This window comes from Ovis aries, chromosome 2 (genome assembly GCF_016772045.2).
Source record: "Ovis aries strain OAR_USU_Benz2616 breed Rambouillet chromosome 2, ARS-UI_Ramb_v3.0, whole genome shotgun sequence".
In the NCBI taxonomy this organism is placed as follows: domain Eukaryota; kingdom Metazoa; phylum Chordata; class Mammalia; order Artiodactyla; family Bovidae; genus Ovis; species Ovis aries.
The window spans coordinates 223,595,864-223,611,140 of NC_056055.1; the positions used below are offsets into that span (position 1 = coordinate 223,595,864).

Genomic DNA, 15,277 nt, shown 5'->3' on the forward strand with positions numbered 1-15,277 from the left:
CATTGTCAAAAGATAATTCAATAAGATGATATCTGATCTTCCTTAAATAACCTAGAACTTTTAAAATTTTACCAAATGGCAAGTTATCAGCCTGCAGTCCATCTAGTGCTTTTCATTAAGCACACTTGGTGCTTCTCCTCCCCACCACCATCCACCCCATATCCTTGTATTTAGACAAGAGTTATGCACTGAATTTCTTTAGAGGTAATTTTTCCTATTCACAGTCAAAATGCTACAAGGTAACCCAAAAGGAAGAAACAAAGATGTGCTTTACTCACTAACTGATATCAGACCTCAAACTAAAGCTCTAACTAAAAAATCAGTCTAGAAATAGAATGGATAGAAGGTTGCATCTCAATCATGGAAATGTCTTTGGTTGCTTTGACCAGCTTTTATGGTCCAGAGGACAGACACGTTGTTGGCCTATCAACTGGCTTAACAGGCAGTGGACCATACGTTCTGCCTGGAAAACCATGTCTCATGACCTGGCAATGGAGGGGGGAGGGAACTGATGTCTCAAATTTACATTTTTGTCCTATGACAAATGAAATGTAGCATGAAACTGCACTCTAATATTGCAAATTTGATAAATGACATGAAATAACCAAATCTTAGATACAAGAATTTTCATAAAAATATGTTCTTAAAAAAATGATTACCTGGATAATAAAATGTGACATGGTTAGGGATCAACCAATGGATCTTCTGAAATACTTTCATGGACAAAACTTTAGGAATATTTGGCCTTTATTCTCACTCTGCTACTAACTGATCTGTCACCAGAACTAACTGCAGTCTCATTTATCAATTTCGCATAAATGTCCTTCCTCCAATCATTATATTATTTAGTTACTTGTAGTTCTAAAGCAAAAAGAAATATGCTTTGGGGTGGGGGAAAATGTACTTTACTTGAAACCAAAGGCTACCTTTTATCCTATGGTTTATAACATCAAAGCTTTGTGTTAGACACCCCTCCACACATCCCTTAGCCGATGTGAGCGTGTAAATCTTTGGAGGTAGAGAACTGAACTGAACATCAGTGGAACCTTCAAGGGCTTGCTTGAAAATAGATATGAGATTTCCAAAATTAAAGCACTTAAAAAAATCTCTCTCTTCTCCTGACCTTGGAAACAAGTAAGGACGATGTTATTTTAATTTGCATTCAAATGTTAACAGCACAGTCACACAGCACCACTGGGATCCACACTGGGTTTCCACTGAAGATTGCTCATCATTTCATTACGGTTCATTATGTTGATAACTGTCAGAAAGCATTAGAAGTGAGGGGGTTTGACTAATAGAACTGGAATGGTAATTTTAAAACAATACACTTTCTGGAGGAAATACAGTGGTGCAATAAATTCAATTAGAAAAGGCAAATGTAAAGACAGAGTAAGTGGTGTTTTGCTGTTTGGAGCTGGACTGTTTCAATTTCTTGATAACCTATGCCTACAGAAAGCTTTCTCAAATCAAGACCTTTCCTCATAGATCTTGGTAAATTTGCCCTTATTAGCACTAAGCTCCTCCAGTACAAATTGTCTTAAAAGCTGTAATTTTGGAATATTTTAGGCCATATCAAAGTATCAATCAATCGCTCTTTGTTTGTTTGGCATAGCTGATTGAATTATTCAAGGGTGTTCACTTACAGACAGATTCGCGAAGGCCCTTTGTGTTGGCAATCTAACATAAGTGAAGCCGCTCAGTCGTGTCCGACTCTTTGCGACCCCATGGACTGTTGCCTACCAGGCTCCTCCGTCCATGGGATTTTCCAGGTAAGAGTCCTGGAGTGGGTTTGCCCCCAATCACGAGGCCCTAATAAGTTTCATCAAACAAGTTAAATAAAGACCCCACAACACAACAACTGATTTCCAATTGAAAAGGATGGAAAACCACTCCGGTAATGGTGCTCAGAAGTCAAAGGGGCAAAATAACAAATTAGTTATTTTGTTCTAGATATACAAAGCCAATCTGCTTCTGCTATAAGGCATTTTTTCAAAACCTTTTGAAACACAAGAAAGAATCAGAAAGTTACCTTAAATCTAACACTGGTTTGGTCTCCCAAAGAGGGAAAAGAAGACTCATTAGAATCACTGAACAAGCAACTGAATGACTAAGACATCAAGATCCTGCACTGGTCTCCTAGCACTGCTGATCACCAGACTGCATTCCTGACTACAAGGAAAGGTACAGAGAGAGGGAAAGAGATCTGGAAGGGAGGGGTTGCTGATCAGCAGAGTTAAAGGACATTAATCACATTAACAGAAATCACACTTATTGGTCAGAATGGCCATCATTAAAGCATCTACAAATAATAAATACTGGAGAGGGTGTGGAGAAAAGGGAATCCTCTTGCACTGTTGGTGGGAATGTTCATTGGTGAAGCCACTATGGAGAATAGTATGGAGGTTCCTTAAAAAACTAAAAATAGAGTTATCACATGATCCAGCGATCCCACTTCTGGGCATATTTCCAGAAAAGATGAAAACTCTTAAGTTGAAAAGTTATAATACATGTATCCCAATATTCCTAGCAGCACTATTTACAATAGCCAGGATAAGAAAACAGACGAACGGATAAAGATATGTGTTTGTGTATACGTGTGTGTATATACATAGACATATTTAAATGGAATATTAGCCATAAAAAAGAATGAAATGCCATTTGCAGCAACACGGATAAGCCTAGAGATTATCATACTAAATGAAATAAGTCAGAGAGAGACAAACATATAACACCATTTATATGTGGATCTTAAAAAATGATACAAATGTACTTATTTACAAAACAGAAATAGCGTCACAGACATAGAAATCAAATTTATGGTTACCAAAGGGGAAAGAATGGAGGGAAGGATAAATTGTGAATTTGGGATTAACAGATACACACAACTATACATAAAATAGATAAACAAGAGGGGCCTACAGTGTAGCACTGGGAATTATATTCAGTATCTTGTAAAAACTCACAATGGAAAGGAATCTGAAAAGAAATATAGATATAGATATAGAACCAAGTCACTTTGCTGTACACCTAAAACACTGTAAATCAACTATACTTCAATTTTTAAAAATCACATTGAAATTTTTTCCAAGAAATGATTCATGAAATCAAAACCCCTTCATCAGCTTAGATGGCATCCTTGTATTATGGAGGTCTGTCTTGCTGGCAAAGTCACCAAAAACCCTGTCGACTTTTTAACTGATACGTGTGTCTCAGAAGACTGACATTTCCACTCTTTGGCTGTAACCTAGTAACCTGTGGAGACTACAGTGCCCGTGTTTGATTATGCAACCCCAAACCAGGAGATTTTCTTCATCTGAGGGACAAAGGAAGTACTCAGTTTCCATTAAGGGAGAATGTTCATAACCTTTGAAATATCTCCACTAGAGCTACCACTGAACTAAAGAAACGGCCTGTAAGTGACAGGCATTGAAGAGCACATCTCCCATCATGTGCCTTCCATCAGGGAGGCTCTAAATTCCTACTGCCTAAAGATGGTCCAGGCTCCCCAGGTGGCTTAACGGTAAAGAATCTGTCTGTCATTGTGGGAGACTTGGGTTCTATCCTTGGGTCAGGAAGATCCCCTGGAGAAGGAAATGGCAACCCACTCCAGTATTCTTGCCTGGAGAATTCCATGGACAAAGAAGCCCGGCAGGTTACAGTCCACAGGGTCACGAAGAGTTGGACATGACTTAGTGACTAGACAACAAAACAAAGACAGTCCACCACAACAGCAGCATCCGGGGACTTGTGAGAAATGCAGAAAGTCAGACTTGACCTCTCCAACCAATCCTTAGGTGACTTCACATGATTTCTATGCACATTCACCTTTAAGAAGCATTGGTAAAACTCTCTGAATCCCACGGATTGGATGGATGGGAATGGATTATTTTCTTGAATTATATGATGCTTCCATTGAAACCCTGCCTGTCTCACTCATAGCCATTTACGTCCACCTAACCAGAGGCTCCAGTCAAAAAGTCCTCCAAGAGATAAAGTTTATTCGCCATTAAATTCTGAAGTTTTCCAGCAATGCTGATGGTGTGAAGAACGTCTTAGGCGTTTCCTTCTAAATTAGCCGATACGACTTGTATTCACCTGGTCTAATCATTCGCCAAGTGAACAGAAACCTGATTTTACAAGCCAGTGGAGCAGTCTCTTTCTTTGGCTAGAAGAATGATTCTCAGAGAGAGTGTTTTATTTCTTCATTAGTGTGCCGTCACAGTGAGCGCTCACTAAACGCAGGGCTGCATAAGAATGTTGGGGTTAAAGACAGCATAATGAACAAAAGAAGGTCCCTGATTACCACGGCTGTCAGCGCAAGGGAATTGGGCTTGTCACCTGGCTTAACCAACTGGGAAGAGCTGATTAGAGGCTGAAATCACTTTGAAAGGATCCTTGATGTTTATGTTCCTTTCCATCCCCACATCTTGTCAAGAGAAGCCAATAAACCTGGGGGTGGGGCAAAGGGGAAGGGCTTCATTTTACAGGTTATTTGAACAAAAGATTCTTTGAGAAACTCCCACTGTCTTCTCCATTGAAAAATCTGCTACCATACTGTCTGTGCACTGGAACTTTCTGTGATGGCAGAAATATTTTCTAGCAGTGCCATTCAGTATGCTCACGACATGTAGCTATTGAGTCTTTGCAATGTGCCAATTAAAATAGGCCCGGTGGCTAATATGCTGGACAATGCAGGTCTACTATTCACCAGGATGGGAGAAATTTAGAAGAAGAGGAACAGGTCAGAATGGATTCTAATTCTGCTGGTTAATTCACTAGTCTATCCATCAGCAAAATATGGTCACCTCACAGATCAGCCATATCTCAAAGAGTCTTAAGAGTCTTTTGTGTAGTTAATATTTATCAAGTTAGAAAAAAGTTAAAATTTTAACTTCACAGAGGAATGATCTCAACCTTGTCTGTATAGTAGAATGAGGAGGGCAACTTTTGAAAATACTGATGTCTGAGTTCTACCCCCCAGGGCTTCTGGAGTACTGTACAGCCATTGGTAGCTTAATACTATAGTCAAGTGAGAAAATCTCTTTAGAGGGGCAATGAGATGCATGGACCATCTGCTGTGGAGGTAGTTTGGAGAAGGGAGTGACCAGCTTGGAATAAAAGAAAAGAAAACAATGATTAGATCCCTATTTTGTGCCAGACTTTTCCAAATATCTTCTTGTTTAATTTTTAAAATGACTCCACAGGTAGCTAGTGAAGAATCCCATTTTACAGATGAGTAAACTGGGGCTTTCATTCTGTCTGCCCTCTGACGCTGGATTGAAACTTAACATTCAAAAACTAAGATCATGGCATCCGGTCCCATCATTTCATGGCAAATGGGAAAACAATGGAGAAACAATGGAAACAGTGGCAGACTTTATTTTCTTGGGCCCCAAAAGTCACTGCACATGGTGACTGCAGCCATGAAATTAAAAGACACTTGTGCCTTGGAAGAAAAGTTATGACCAATCTAGACAGTATATTAAAAAGCAGAGACATCACTTTGCCAACAAAGGTCCATCCAGTCAAAGCTATGGTTTTTCCAGTATGGCTTTTTCCATGACCCATCACATCATGTATGGATGTGAGAGTCGTACCATAAAGAAAGCTGAGCACAAAAGAATAGACGCTTTTGAACTGCGGTGTTGGAGAAGACTCTTGAGAGTCCCTTGGACTGCAAGGAGATCAAACCAGTCCATCTGAACGGAAATCAGTCCTGAATATTCACTGGAAGGACTGATGCTGAAGCTGAAACTCCAATACTTCGGCCACCTGATGCAAAGAATTGACTCACTGAAAAAGACCCTGATGCTGGGAAAGATTGAAGGTGGGAGAAGGGGACGACAGAGGATGAGATAGTTAGATGACATCACCAACTCAATGGACATGAATTTGAGCAAGCTCCAGGAGTTGGTGATGGGCAGGGAAGCCTGGTGTGCTACAGTCCATGGGGTCACATAGAGTCTGACATGACTGAGCAACTGAACTGAACTGAAACTGGGGCTTGAAGAGATTAAATAGCCTCGCAAGTGTGCGGTGTTAACATCAGTACCATGTTTCCTCTTAACTCAGAGTCAGAGATGAAATAAACGCAAGGATCCCATTAGGAAAATGTCAGAAACTCACATGTACTTTCATGGGTCTCTTATCAATGACAAAAAAAAAAAGCCATTTTTCTTTCATTGATGAAACCAGTCTCTGAAAAATGCAAAAGTTACTTTAGTATTAAAACTTTCAGATCTACCCACAGGCTAAAATCAATATTTTCCTTTTCTTATTTGCATAGTTAAGGTAAAGCTGACTATGTAATTCCTATAAAAACATAAAATTTCACGGGTTCAGAAACCACTTGTACACATATGGCAAATGTGCCAGTAACTCAGGCATGTACCAACTTTTAGGGTCTCCCTGAACTCCCACATGGCAAGCTGCAGGAATTAAGTGATCGGCCCATGGTCCCCTAGGATGCAGACAACAGATCAGAATCATAAGACTAAAAGCACCTGGGAGAAAAAGCCAGGTTGTCTTGCCATCAGAGGAGACTTTTATGAGGTTCATGACACAGTCAAGCCCTGGCCTAGAGAAAGACTTTATCTGTTTGAAAAGTAGGAGTTGGGCTGCATGATGCAAAATGAGGCAAATTAGCACATTGTTGTCCCACAGAGTTTCCCTTTGAGTTTGCCATTGTGACCTAAAATCACAACTGGAGAATCATTGGAGAATCAACTGGAGACAGAGGAGAAGTTGTTATTAACCTAATCTCACACAATGGAACATTAGAGAAGGATATGTAGATTGGAAAAGAAAAAGGCCGGGACTGGAGCACGTCAAATCGACCCGGCATCCAGGGCAGCAGGTAGTCTATGGAAGGAACAGAGAAAAATCAGGAAATCTCTGCCCTGTTGTGCTCACACCTAAGGCTGCCCTAATAACCTTCCTTCTGGAAGTTTGAGCTTGAGCTAGGGGAGGGATAAGAGTGCCTCCAAATAAATAGAAACTCTGCAAGAGTCTTCTGGTCTTGCAGAGCCATCACTCAGCTGGGGTGGATGCTGGGGCTGGCAGTTACTCTCTAAAATGAAGATAATATCTATCTCATATATTTGTTATCTTGTGAGCCCTATGATAAGGTTAATGGAAAGTGTCTAATACATTACCTGGATGTGATGATAAAAAGGTTGCTGTTATCATGATTATAATTACTATCATCTCTGGTTATGAAAGGAGCTCCTGCTGCTGCTGCTGCTGCTGCTGCTAGGTAGCTTCAGTCGTGTCCGACTCTGTGCGACCCCATAGATGGCCTCTCACCAGGCTCCCCCGTCCCTGGGATTCTCCAGGCAAGAACACTGGAGCGGGTTGCCATTTCCTTCTCCAATGTATCAAAGTGAAAAGCGAAAGTGAAGTCACTCAGTCGTGTCCGACTCTTAGCGACCTCATGGACTGCGGCCTACCAGGCTCTTCCATCCATGGGATTTTCCAGGCAAGAGTATTGGAGTGGGGTGCCATTGCCTTCTCTAAGGAACTCCTGAGGGTAGAGCAATTTCAGCACAAATTTGGGACTGCCCTGAAGTTTCTCCACCTGCTCCTTTTAAATGTGGTCCTTGACTGGGCAAGAAAATGCCCCCACCACTGACCCAAATACCTCCAAATCAGAAAATACTCCTGTCTGCAGTGTTATTTTCAGGCCAGCCAAGGTAGACTATACGGTAGTTAAGAAACAAAATAATGGAAGTCTTAGTGATAGTAAAAGCTAAAATCTATCAAGTGGCATGATTTTATTCATTATGCACAGTATATAAACGTGAAGGTGTTGAGTAGGAACAACCGTGAAGGAGGTACTATTATTACTCCATTTGACAGATGAGGAGACTGAGACTTAAAAGGCTCCAGCAGTCACCTGGGTACTAAACAGTGGGCTGGGAAACAAAGCCAAAACCTGTGCAAAGCCTCTGTGCCTGGCCACTCGATTCTGACCCTCCAAACACAGACTTGGCCAATGAGAACACAAGGGCACCCAGGCCCATCACTCCCTCTTCTGGTCAAGGTCATAGCCATTGCAGTATTTATGAATCCCAGAGTATGAATGAAAGCAATAGTAACCTTTAGGACCACTGTCCATATAGAGTGTGAGAAAGAGTTCTCTGTTCCCTTGCATCCCAAGGTGCGAACCCCATTCATTCCTTATCCCAGAGTGTATTCAGTGCCCATCATTCAACAAGCATTCACAAGGATCCAGGCCTAAATGTTATGAACACAAAACTATGAGGAAAGAAGAAAAGTAGTGAAGGGAAATGACATCGCAAGCCATGAGGTCAGCACACAGAACTGAAACCACCTGCCCACACGTGATCCCATCCTTTACTGTTTTCCCCTGCAGCTGCCAAACTTCCCAAGAGTCCGTGATGACATGTTAAAACCATTTATAAATTCCCATCTCAGCTCTAATTACACTGTCTCACAACCCCTGAACATACCATCTCTGCTACAAAAACTAGTCTGTTGGCAGCTGTGCACTCTGAAGGCAACAAACTCAGTGAGAATGAGCCATTCTTTTCCTAAGCATTTCTCCTGCTCTGAGTGAGAAAAGACGCACGTTTGATTTCATTTGCCCCCCTGCACCCTTATCCTGGGAGAAGGGCTGACAAGTGCCCCAATGACGGTAATGGAAGCTGCTGGCATCTAAGGCATGGGAGATGAGTGTATAACTTACGGGTGCAGGGCATGGAGGCGGCATCGTTGTCCGCTCTGAAGAAGCCTCGGTCACAGGTACACGACGTGGCACCTTCCCAGACAGAGTAGCTGTGTGGCGGGCACTTAGCACAGGCGGCATCCGTGGAGAGGGCCTTGTAATATCCAATTTTGCAAGCTAAAGGGAAGCAGAAAAAACAAACCGATATAAACCCCTGGATAACAAAGCAAAGCAAAGTAAGATGTCACTTTCTTGATTCAGAAGGAGATATTTTTTGCTAATCTCACTGACTCAATGGACGTGAGTTTGAGCAAGCTCTAGGAGATGGTGAAGGACAGGGAAGCCTGGAGTGCTGTAGTGCATGGGATTGCAAAGAGTGGACATGGCTGAGTGACTGAACAACAAGTGAGCATCTGGCTGGAGATGCAGGTAAAACAACCCAAAATATTCGTTGATAACAACCACTCTTTAACAGTCTTTAACATGACTGGTCAGGTGGCAAAGCCCTATGAAAAAAATTTTCTTAAAACCAGTTGTATCAATAAAATCACACCTAAAGTTTACCCAAGTGCTTCCTACATGCTTATATGCACAACATTGTTTGATCTTTACAGCTCTCCATTTCCACAGGCACTGTTATTAACCTTACCTTAGAAATGAGGAATACCAGCTTTGAGCAGTAAATTGTCAGCACCAGACCACGCATCTGGTAAATGTCAGAGACCAGCTTTGACTGCAAGTGTTCAGCCCCCAAAGCCTATACTTTTGGCCCCATGCTATGGAATCTAAGAGCATGGTCTTGAACCAACCAGTTGAAAGTGTAGCTCAGTGCCAACCAAAAATTGGTAGGTGATTATTTCTTAATTATATCCAAAGTGAAAGACCAACATAAGAAACCAAACATAGAAGAGTTGGTAAGACGTAGATCATAATTTCAGGGGAAAGTAATATAAACTACCCACAGAATATTTTGGAATATAATACGTTAAGGTTTTTTTAAGATCAGCAGATACTCTGTGTTTATTTTCAACTTCATAAAACCCTCCTGTTTTCCCCTTCCTCCATTTTTCAACACCTCCCTCCCTCTGCACACACAGCCCAAGTGACTGGTGGGGAGAACATGGACCGTATAGTTCCTCATGCACCTGACACGCTTTCCATGACTTCATCTTTATAAACATCATGCTGACACTGAGGACTGCTTTGACTAATGTGGAAAACCTCAATAATTCTGGGAAACCTCACAATAAAAAATAATTAATAGGGTCTTACTCTCCCTTTTTCTCTCCCCTATGCCCTTCAAGATCACCTCCCAAATCAGTCTCAACCTCAAATAAAAATTGACCCACACCATCCATATTAAACCCACAGTGACAAGGCCATTAAAAATACAGTTATTTTATAAGACCAGAGGTACCATTAAAAATGTGACAGTTACAATCTTTCCAGTATGATTCACTCTCAATTTTTTTTTCCATTTATCACATACTTTGGGTATTTCCATACTATCAAAAAATCATCTGGGAGAAGTTCCATCAGTGTGACCACCTCAAGAGACCAATCGTGCCAGCAGTCACCAGATTTTACTCAAACCAGAAGAAAAAAAGATGCACAGAACTATGTGATTCTCTGAGAGATATGGCCACATTCCCCATCTCATTACTCATCCATCAAGCATCCGTATGGCTTCCAGTTGAAGTCTGTTCCTCCCTCCAGCACATCCTGTTGGTATTTTCTTAATCATGCTCTGCTAATAGGCAAGCGGAAAGGGAGTTGAGCAGAAGCTCCAGAAAGGTCCACAGTGACTTCACCATTATTAACTAATGTTGTTTATGGAACTTCCTTTAACGAGCCAAAACTTTATGATGTGTGTAGCGCCGACAATAAAAGCGCTCGGAGATCAATCTCTCCCTTATTTGCTTTTGTCTTTCACTGGACCGGAGCATCTTAGAAAAACAAGTTGCCCCAGTGGCTGAGATTTATGCTGTCTCAAGTTTATACACATCATATCATTAGATAAGGTTCAACATGCAAGTACTTTCTGGTCACGCTTAAAGATGACCCTGCATTTTCGATTAAAATAAAAAACTCCAGCTTTGGCAGGAAGAAGCACTGAGGGTTCAACTTGACCTTCCCACTTCAAACACAATGGTTCCTTGAACTTGACACAAACTCACTGGGTCACATGTCACTCAGTCAGTCACAGCCCACAAAGGCAACTTGTGGAAACGGGTCGCTCCGGGCTGGGACTGGCCAAAGCGATAAATTGCTTTTATTTGTTCACATCTGGACATTGGAAGAAAGCTTTCCACGTTCCTGACTGATCCTTGTGAACATTCTTTCATCAGGCATCAAATGTAAAAACTTAAAATGGGAGTGGAATGTTGAAAACAAAAAATTGGTCTATGACTGGTTCACTGCCATGTGAAAACAGAACACATTTCAAAACTTAAGGAAAAAAAGCATTGCTGCTTCCGCAATGTCTATTCTGATAAGAATACTTTCAGTTAGAAAATTAAATTCCTAGATGACAAAAATAAAATTGAAGGATGTCCTGAATTTCTCAAAGTTCAAAAATTAGTTGTGTAGATACGCATGTTCATTTAAGGAAGAAATGAGTTTTTAATTTTATACTTCTTTTCTGTTTCCTTGAAGCTAGTATATTAATGTTATCAAGAGTAAGTATTTGTGAATTCATCTGAGGAATACTGAATTTTATATCTACTGGGGATATTGAAAGCTGCTGTTCTTTAAATACACTGACTATTTTTACTCTTTTCCTCTTGCTTTTATAAGCAAGAGTAGAAATACAAAATTGTCATTGTGCAACTCTCAGCAACCCTTGCTACCCTTAACACATTCCTTTGTCTTCAACTACATTAAGACCATGTTATTAATATTTCAGGATTCTTAGAAAGGATCTCTCAAAATATAGTAGTAGTTTTTCATGCACACAGCCATTTCACTGCCTACACTCAAAATGACCTTCTAAATTGATGGCTGAGTACATTTCTTCGCTCTGTGTGGTTCATAGCCTTGCAGCATTTGCTGCATGAATGTGTAAGTACATCCCATGTTTATTCACCACTTATTTGCATTTTAAAATCTATACTACATCTTCCATTCTAAACAAAATCTCCATGAAACGTGTATAGCAAGCGTTGACATGTGCTATGCTTTTCCATCATTCTCTTTTAGGTGGAAACTATTCCACTACAGTTTTGAAGGATACTGACTTGGTAAGTGTGTTTGGAGAGAGCACACCCAAGAGATGCTTTCCTTCTTCTGCCCTCTTGCTGGTGAGGATTCACTAGATGGGGTGCAGTAGAAGGAGTGCTTTACTGAGTTCATATATGCCATTGTGGGAAAATGAGTTCACATATGCCATGCAAAGCTTTCTTTTCCTTTAGCTTTGCCTTAATAATTTTTTTCTGCTGTCTTTAAATAAAAGAAGATATTAATAAATGAGAATGCAGAAGAGAAACAAAAACTTTTCTATCACTGGCTCACCCAGTACCATGCAGTAGCAGGATAACCTTCTGTACACGTTTCCTTGTGGAATATAGCATTTACATATAACTACTTTTGTTTAAAAACAGTACCAAAATAGTTCTTAAGGCAAGGTAGTATCTGCAGGATTTCTTAGTGTATAGAGGAGGTATGGATTTCCCTGGTGGCTCAGACGATAAAGAATATGCCTTCAATGCAGGAGACTTGGGTTGGATCCCTGGGTCAGGAAGATTCCCTGGAGAAGAGAATGGCTACCCACTCCAGTGTTCTTGCCTGGAGAATTCCATGGACAGAAGAGTCTGGCAGGCTACAGTCCATGGGGTCACAAAGAGTCAGACACAACTAAAGGACTAACACACACACACATACACATACACACACAAAGTGTACTACTCAATTTAAGGAACTAGTCATTACATATAAATATTTAGTCATTTTTCTCCTTTTTAGAGAAATACAGAAAGATTTATAGTACCTGATTGCCTTTATAGTTCATCTTTTAAGCTATTTTAAAAAAACTTGCTAATGATCATACCAATTGTGATGATATACCAAGCATTCATTGAACATTTATAATGTTTACATGCATTATTTCATTTAATCTTCACAACAATCCTGCGAGATTGAAGCTTTTCATTTTCTATTTGGCAAAGGAAACAGTTGAGGGTTTTGGGTAATGGTCCAAGGTCACACAGTTAAGTGGTGGGGTCAACATCAGGTTCTTCTAAAAATGTTTATGTAGTTATACAAAGTTATGACTGACTTCAAGCAAAAATGTGACATTGATATAATTGAGTACTGGGGAAACAGAGGTGGTACTATCTTCTATTTGTTCACCCCTAGGCCATCCGGTTGCTACCTTCACCAGTCACATAACTGTGACTCACTTTCCAGATCCACATCCTTCAAAGCTGCCCTGTTTAATAAGGTAATGACTGGCCACAGGTGGCCATTTATTTATCTGAATAAATGTGAAATACACACAGGATTTCAAAGGCTAGAGATAAGGGTTTGATCCCCAGGTCAGGAAGATTGCCTGGAGAAGGAAATGGCAACCCACTCCAGTATTCTTGCCTGGGAAATCCCATGGACAGAGGAGCCTGGTGGGCTAGTTCATCGGGTCACAAAGAGTCAGATAGGACTCAGCACACACACACACACACACACACACACACACAATTCAAAGCTTTAGTACTCAAAAAGGAGAAATAACAATAATTTTTATATTGATTATATATTGAAGCAATATTCTGGATATGCTAAGTTAAATAAAATACCATTAAGTTTAATTTAACCTTTTAAATTTCACATTTTTGAATTTGGCTACTAAACCCCATACACTCTATTTCTATTGGGCAATGTTATGCTAGAGTCTGGACTATGAAGTCTCGTGTGTGTGTATGTATGTGTGTGTGTGTGTGTGCACGCGCGCACGCACGTGCGCAAGTGAGAGTGCGCGACTCTCTTGCAAATGATGGGGTCTGACTGTGGTGGGGGATTTAACACCATCACCCAAGGACTTTTATTCAAACTGACCCTAAGCCCACCTCTGGGAGGCTGATTCACTTCTATTTAAGCACTGCTCTTAGGCAGCTGGCTAATTTGAAAAAAACCTAATTTGTGCTAAAGTACTAACAAATAAACATTAATGTGTTAAAAATTACCTTCCTAGGTAACGAATTTGCATTTTAATTTGGAGTCTCCAGAAGGTCAAAGCTGAAATTCCAACAGTGGCTCCCTTGGGGAAATCTGAGCCCTATATACAAACTGACTCTGGGGGAACATTTCGCTCTGGGAGGCGTGTGGGTCCCTCTAACTGCATCGTGTGGGTGGGACATTAGGCACACACTTCCAGACCTGTGGGCTTCCCTGATAGCTCAGTTGGTAAAGAATCTGCCTGCAATGTAGGAGACCCTGGACAGATTTCTGGGTCCGGAAGATCTGCTGGAGAAGGGATAGGCTATGACTGAATCGACAGCGTGCATGCATGAAGACCTGTACTACAGGAAGTCCTGCCTTTTGTGTACTGAATATACAGTAGCTTCAATATGCTTAAGAATTTGTTTTAAATATATCAAAGTTAAGTAATGGCCATTACCAAGTTGAAAGTGAAAGTGTTAGTCACTCAGATGTGTCCGAATCTTTGCGACCCCATGGACTGTAGCCTACCAGGCTTCACTGTCCATGGGATTCTCCGGGCAAGCAATCCTGGAGTGGGTAGCTATTCCCTTCTGCAGGGGATCTTTCTGACTCAGGGATTGAATCCAAGTCTCCTGCACTGTGGGCAGATTCTTTACCCCCTGAGCCACCAGGGAAGCTATTGTTACCAAGTTAGTTTCAGATTAATTGATTCACTTGTTAAACTGTATATTATATGACTAAGAGGATTTCTCAAGAGGAAAGAAATCTGTCATAGAAAGTTTCTGGGGACTTCCTGGGTGGTCTAGTGGTTAAGACTGTGTGCTCCCAGTGCCAGGGACAAAGGGTTCAGTGCCTGGTCAGGGAACTAAGATCTTGCATGCCACAGAGCAGAGCCAAAAGAAAAGAAAAATATATACAAAAATAAAGTTTAAAAACATGAAAACAAAAATTAAATGAGGTCTCTAAAGAGGGTTTCTGGGCTTCCCAGGTGGTGCTAGTGGTAAAGAACCTGCCTGCCAATGCTGCTGCAGGAGACGTAAGAGACATGCCTTCGATCCCTGGGTTGGGAAGATTGTCTGGAGAAGGAAATGGCAACCCACCCCAGTATTCTTGCTTGGAAAATCTCATGGACAGAGGAGCCTAGAAGGCTATAGTCCTTGGGATCACAAAGAGGTGGACGCAGCTGAAGTGACTTAGTAGGAAGTCAAGAAACACCTGGAGTAACAGGCAAATTTGGCCTTGGAATGTGGAATGAAGCAGGACAAAGACTAATAGAATTTTGCCAAGAAAATGCACTGGTCATAGCAAACACCCTCTTCCAACAACACAAGAGAAGACTCTACACATGGACATCACCAGATGGGCAACACTGAAATCAGATTGATTATATTCTCTGCAGACAAAGATGAAGAAGCTCTATATAGTCAACAAAAACAA

The 15,277-nt window shown here is 41.0% G+C and overlaps 1 protein-coding gene across 4 annotated transcripts in view; it reads right to left on the minus strand.

Moving 5' to 3' along the window:
- Positions 1–15,277, minus strand: part of EPHA4 (EPH receptor A4) — a 177,115-nt gene that overhangs the window by 102,734 nt on the left and 59,104 nt on the right. For all 4 annotated transcript variants that reach the window (XR_009599651.1, XR_009599650.1, XM_060411342.1 and 1 more), the window contains exon 4: positions 8,711–8,866. Coding sequence is in view for 2 of the 4 variants with exons in the window: in XM_060411342.1 (XP_060267325.1) it covers positions 8,711–8,866 (156 nt within the window). In the remaining 2 variants the exon portion in view is untranslated. The remainder of the gene's footprint in view (positions 1–8,710; positions 8,867–15,277) is intronic.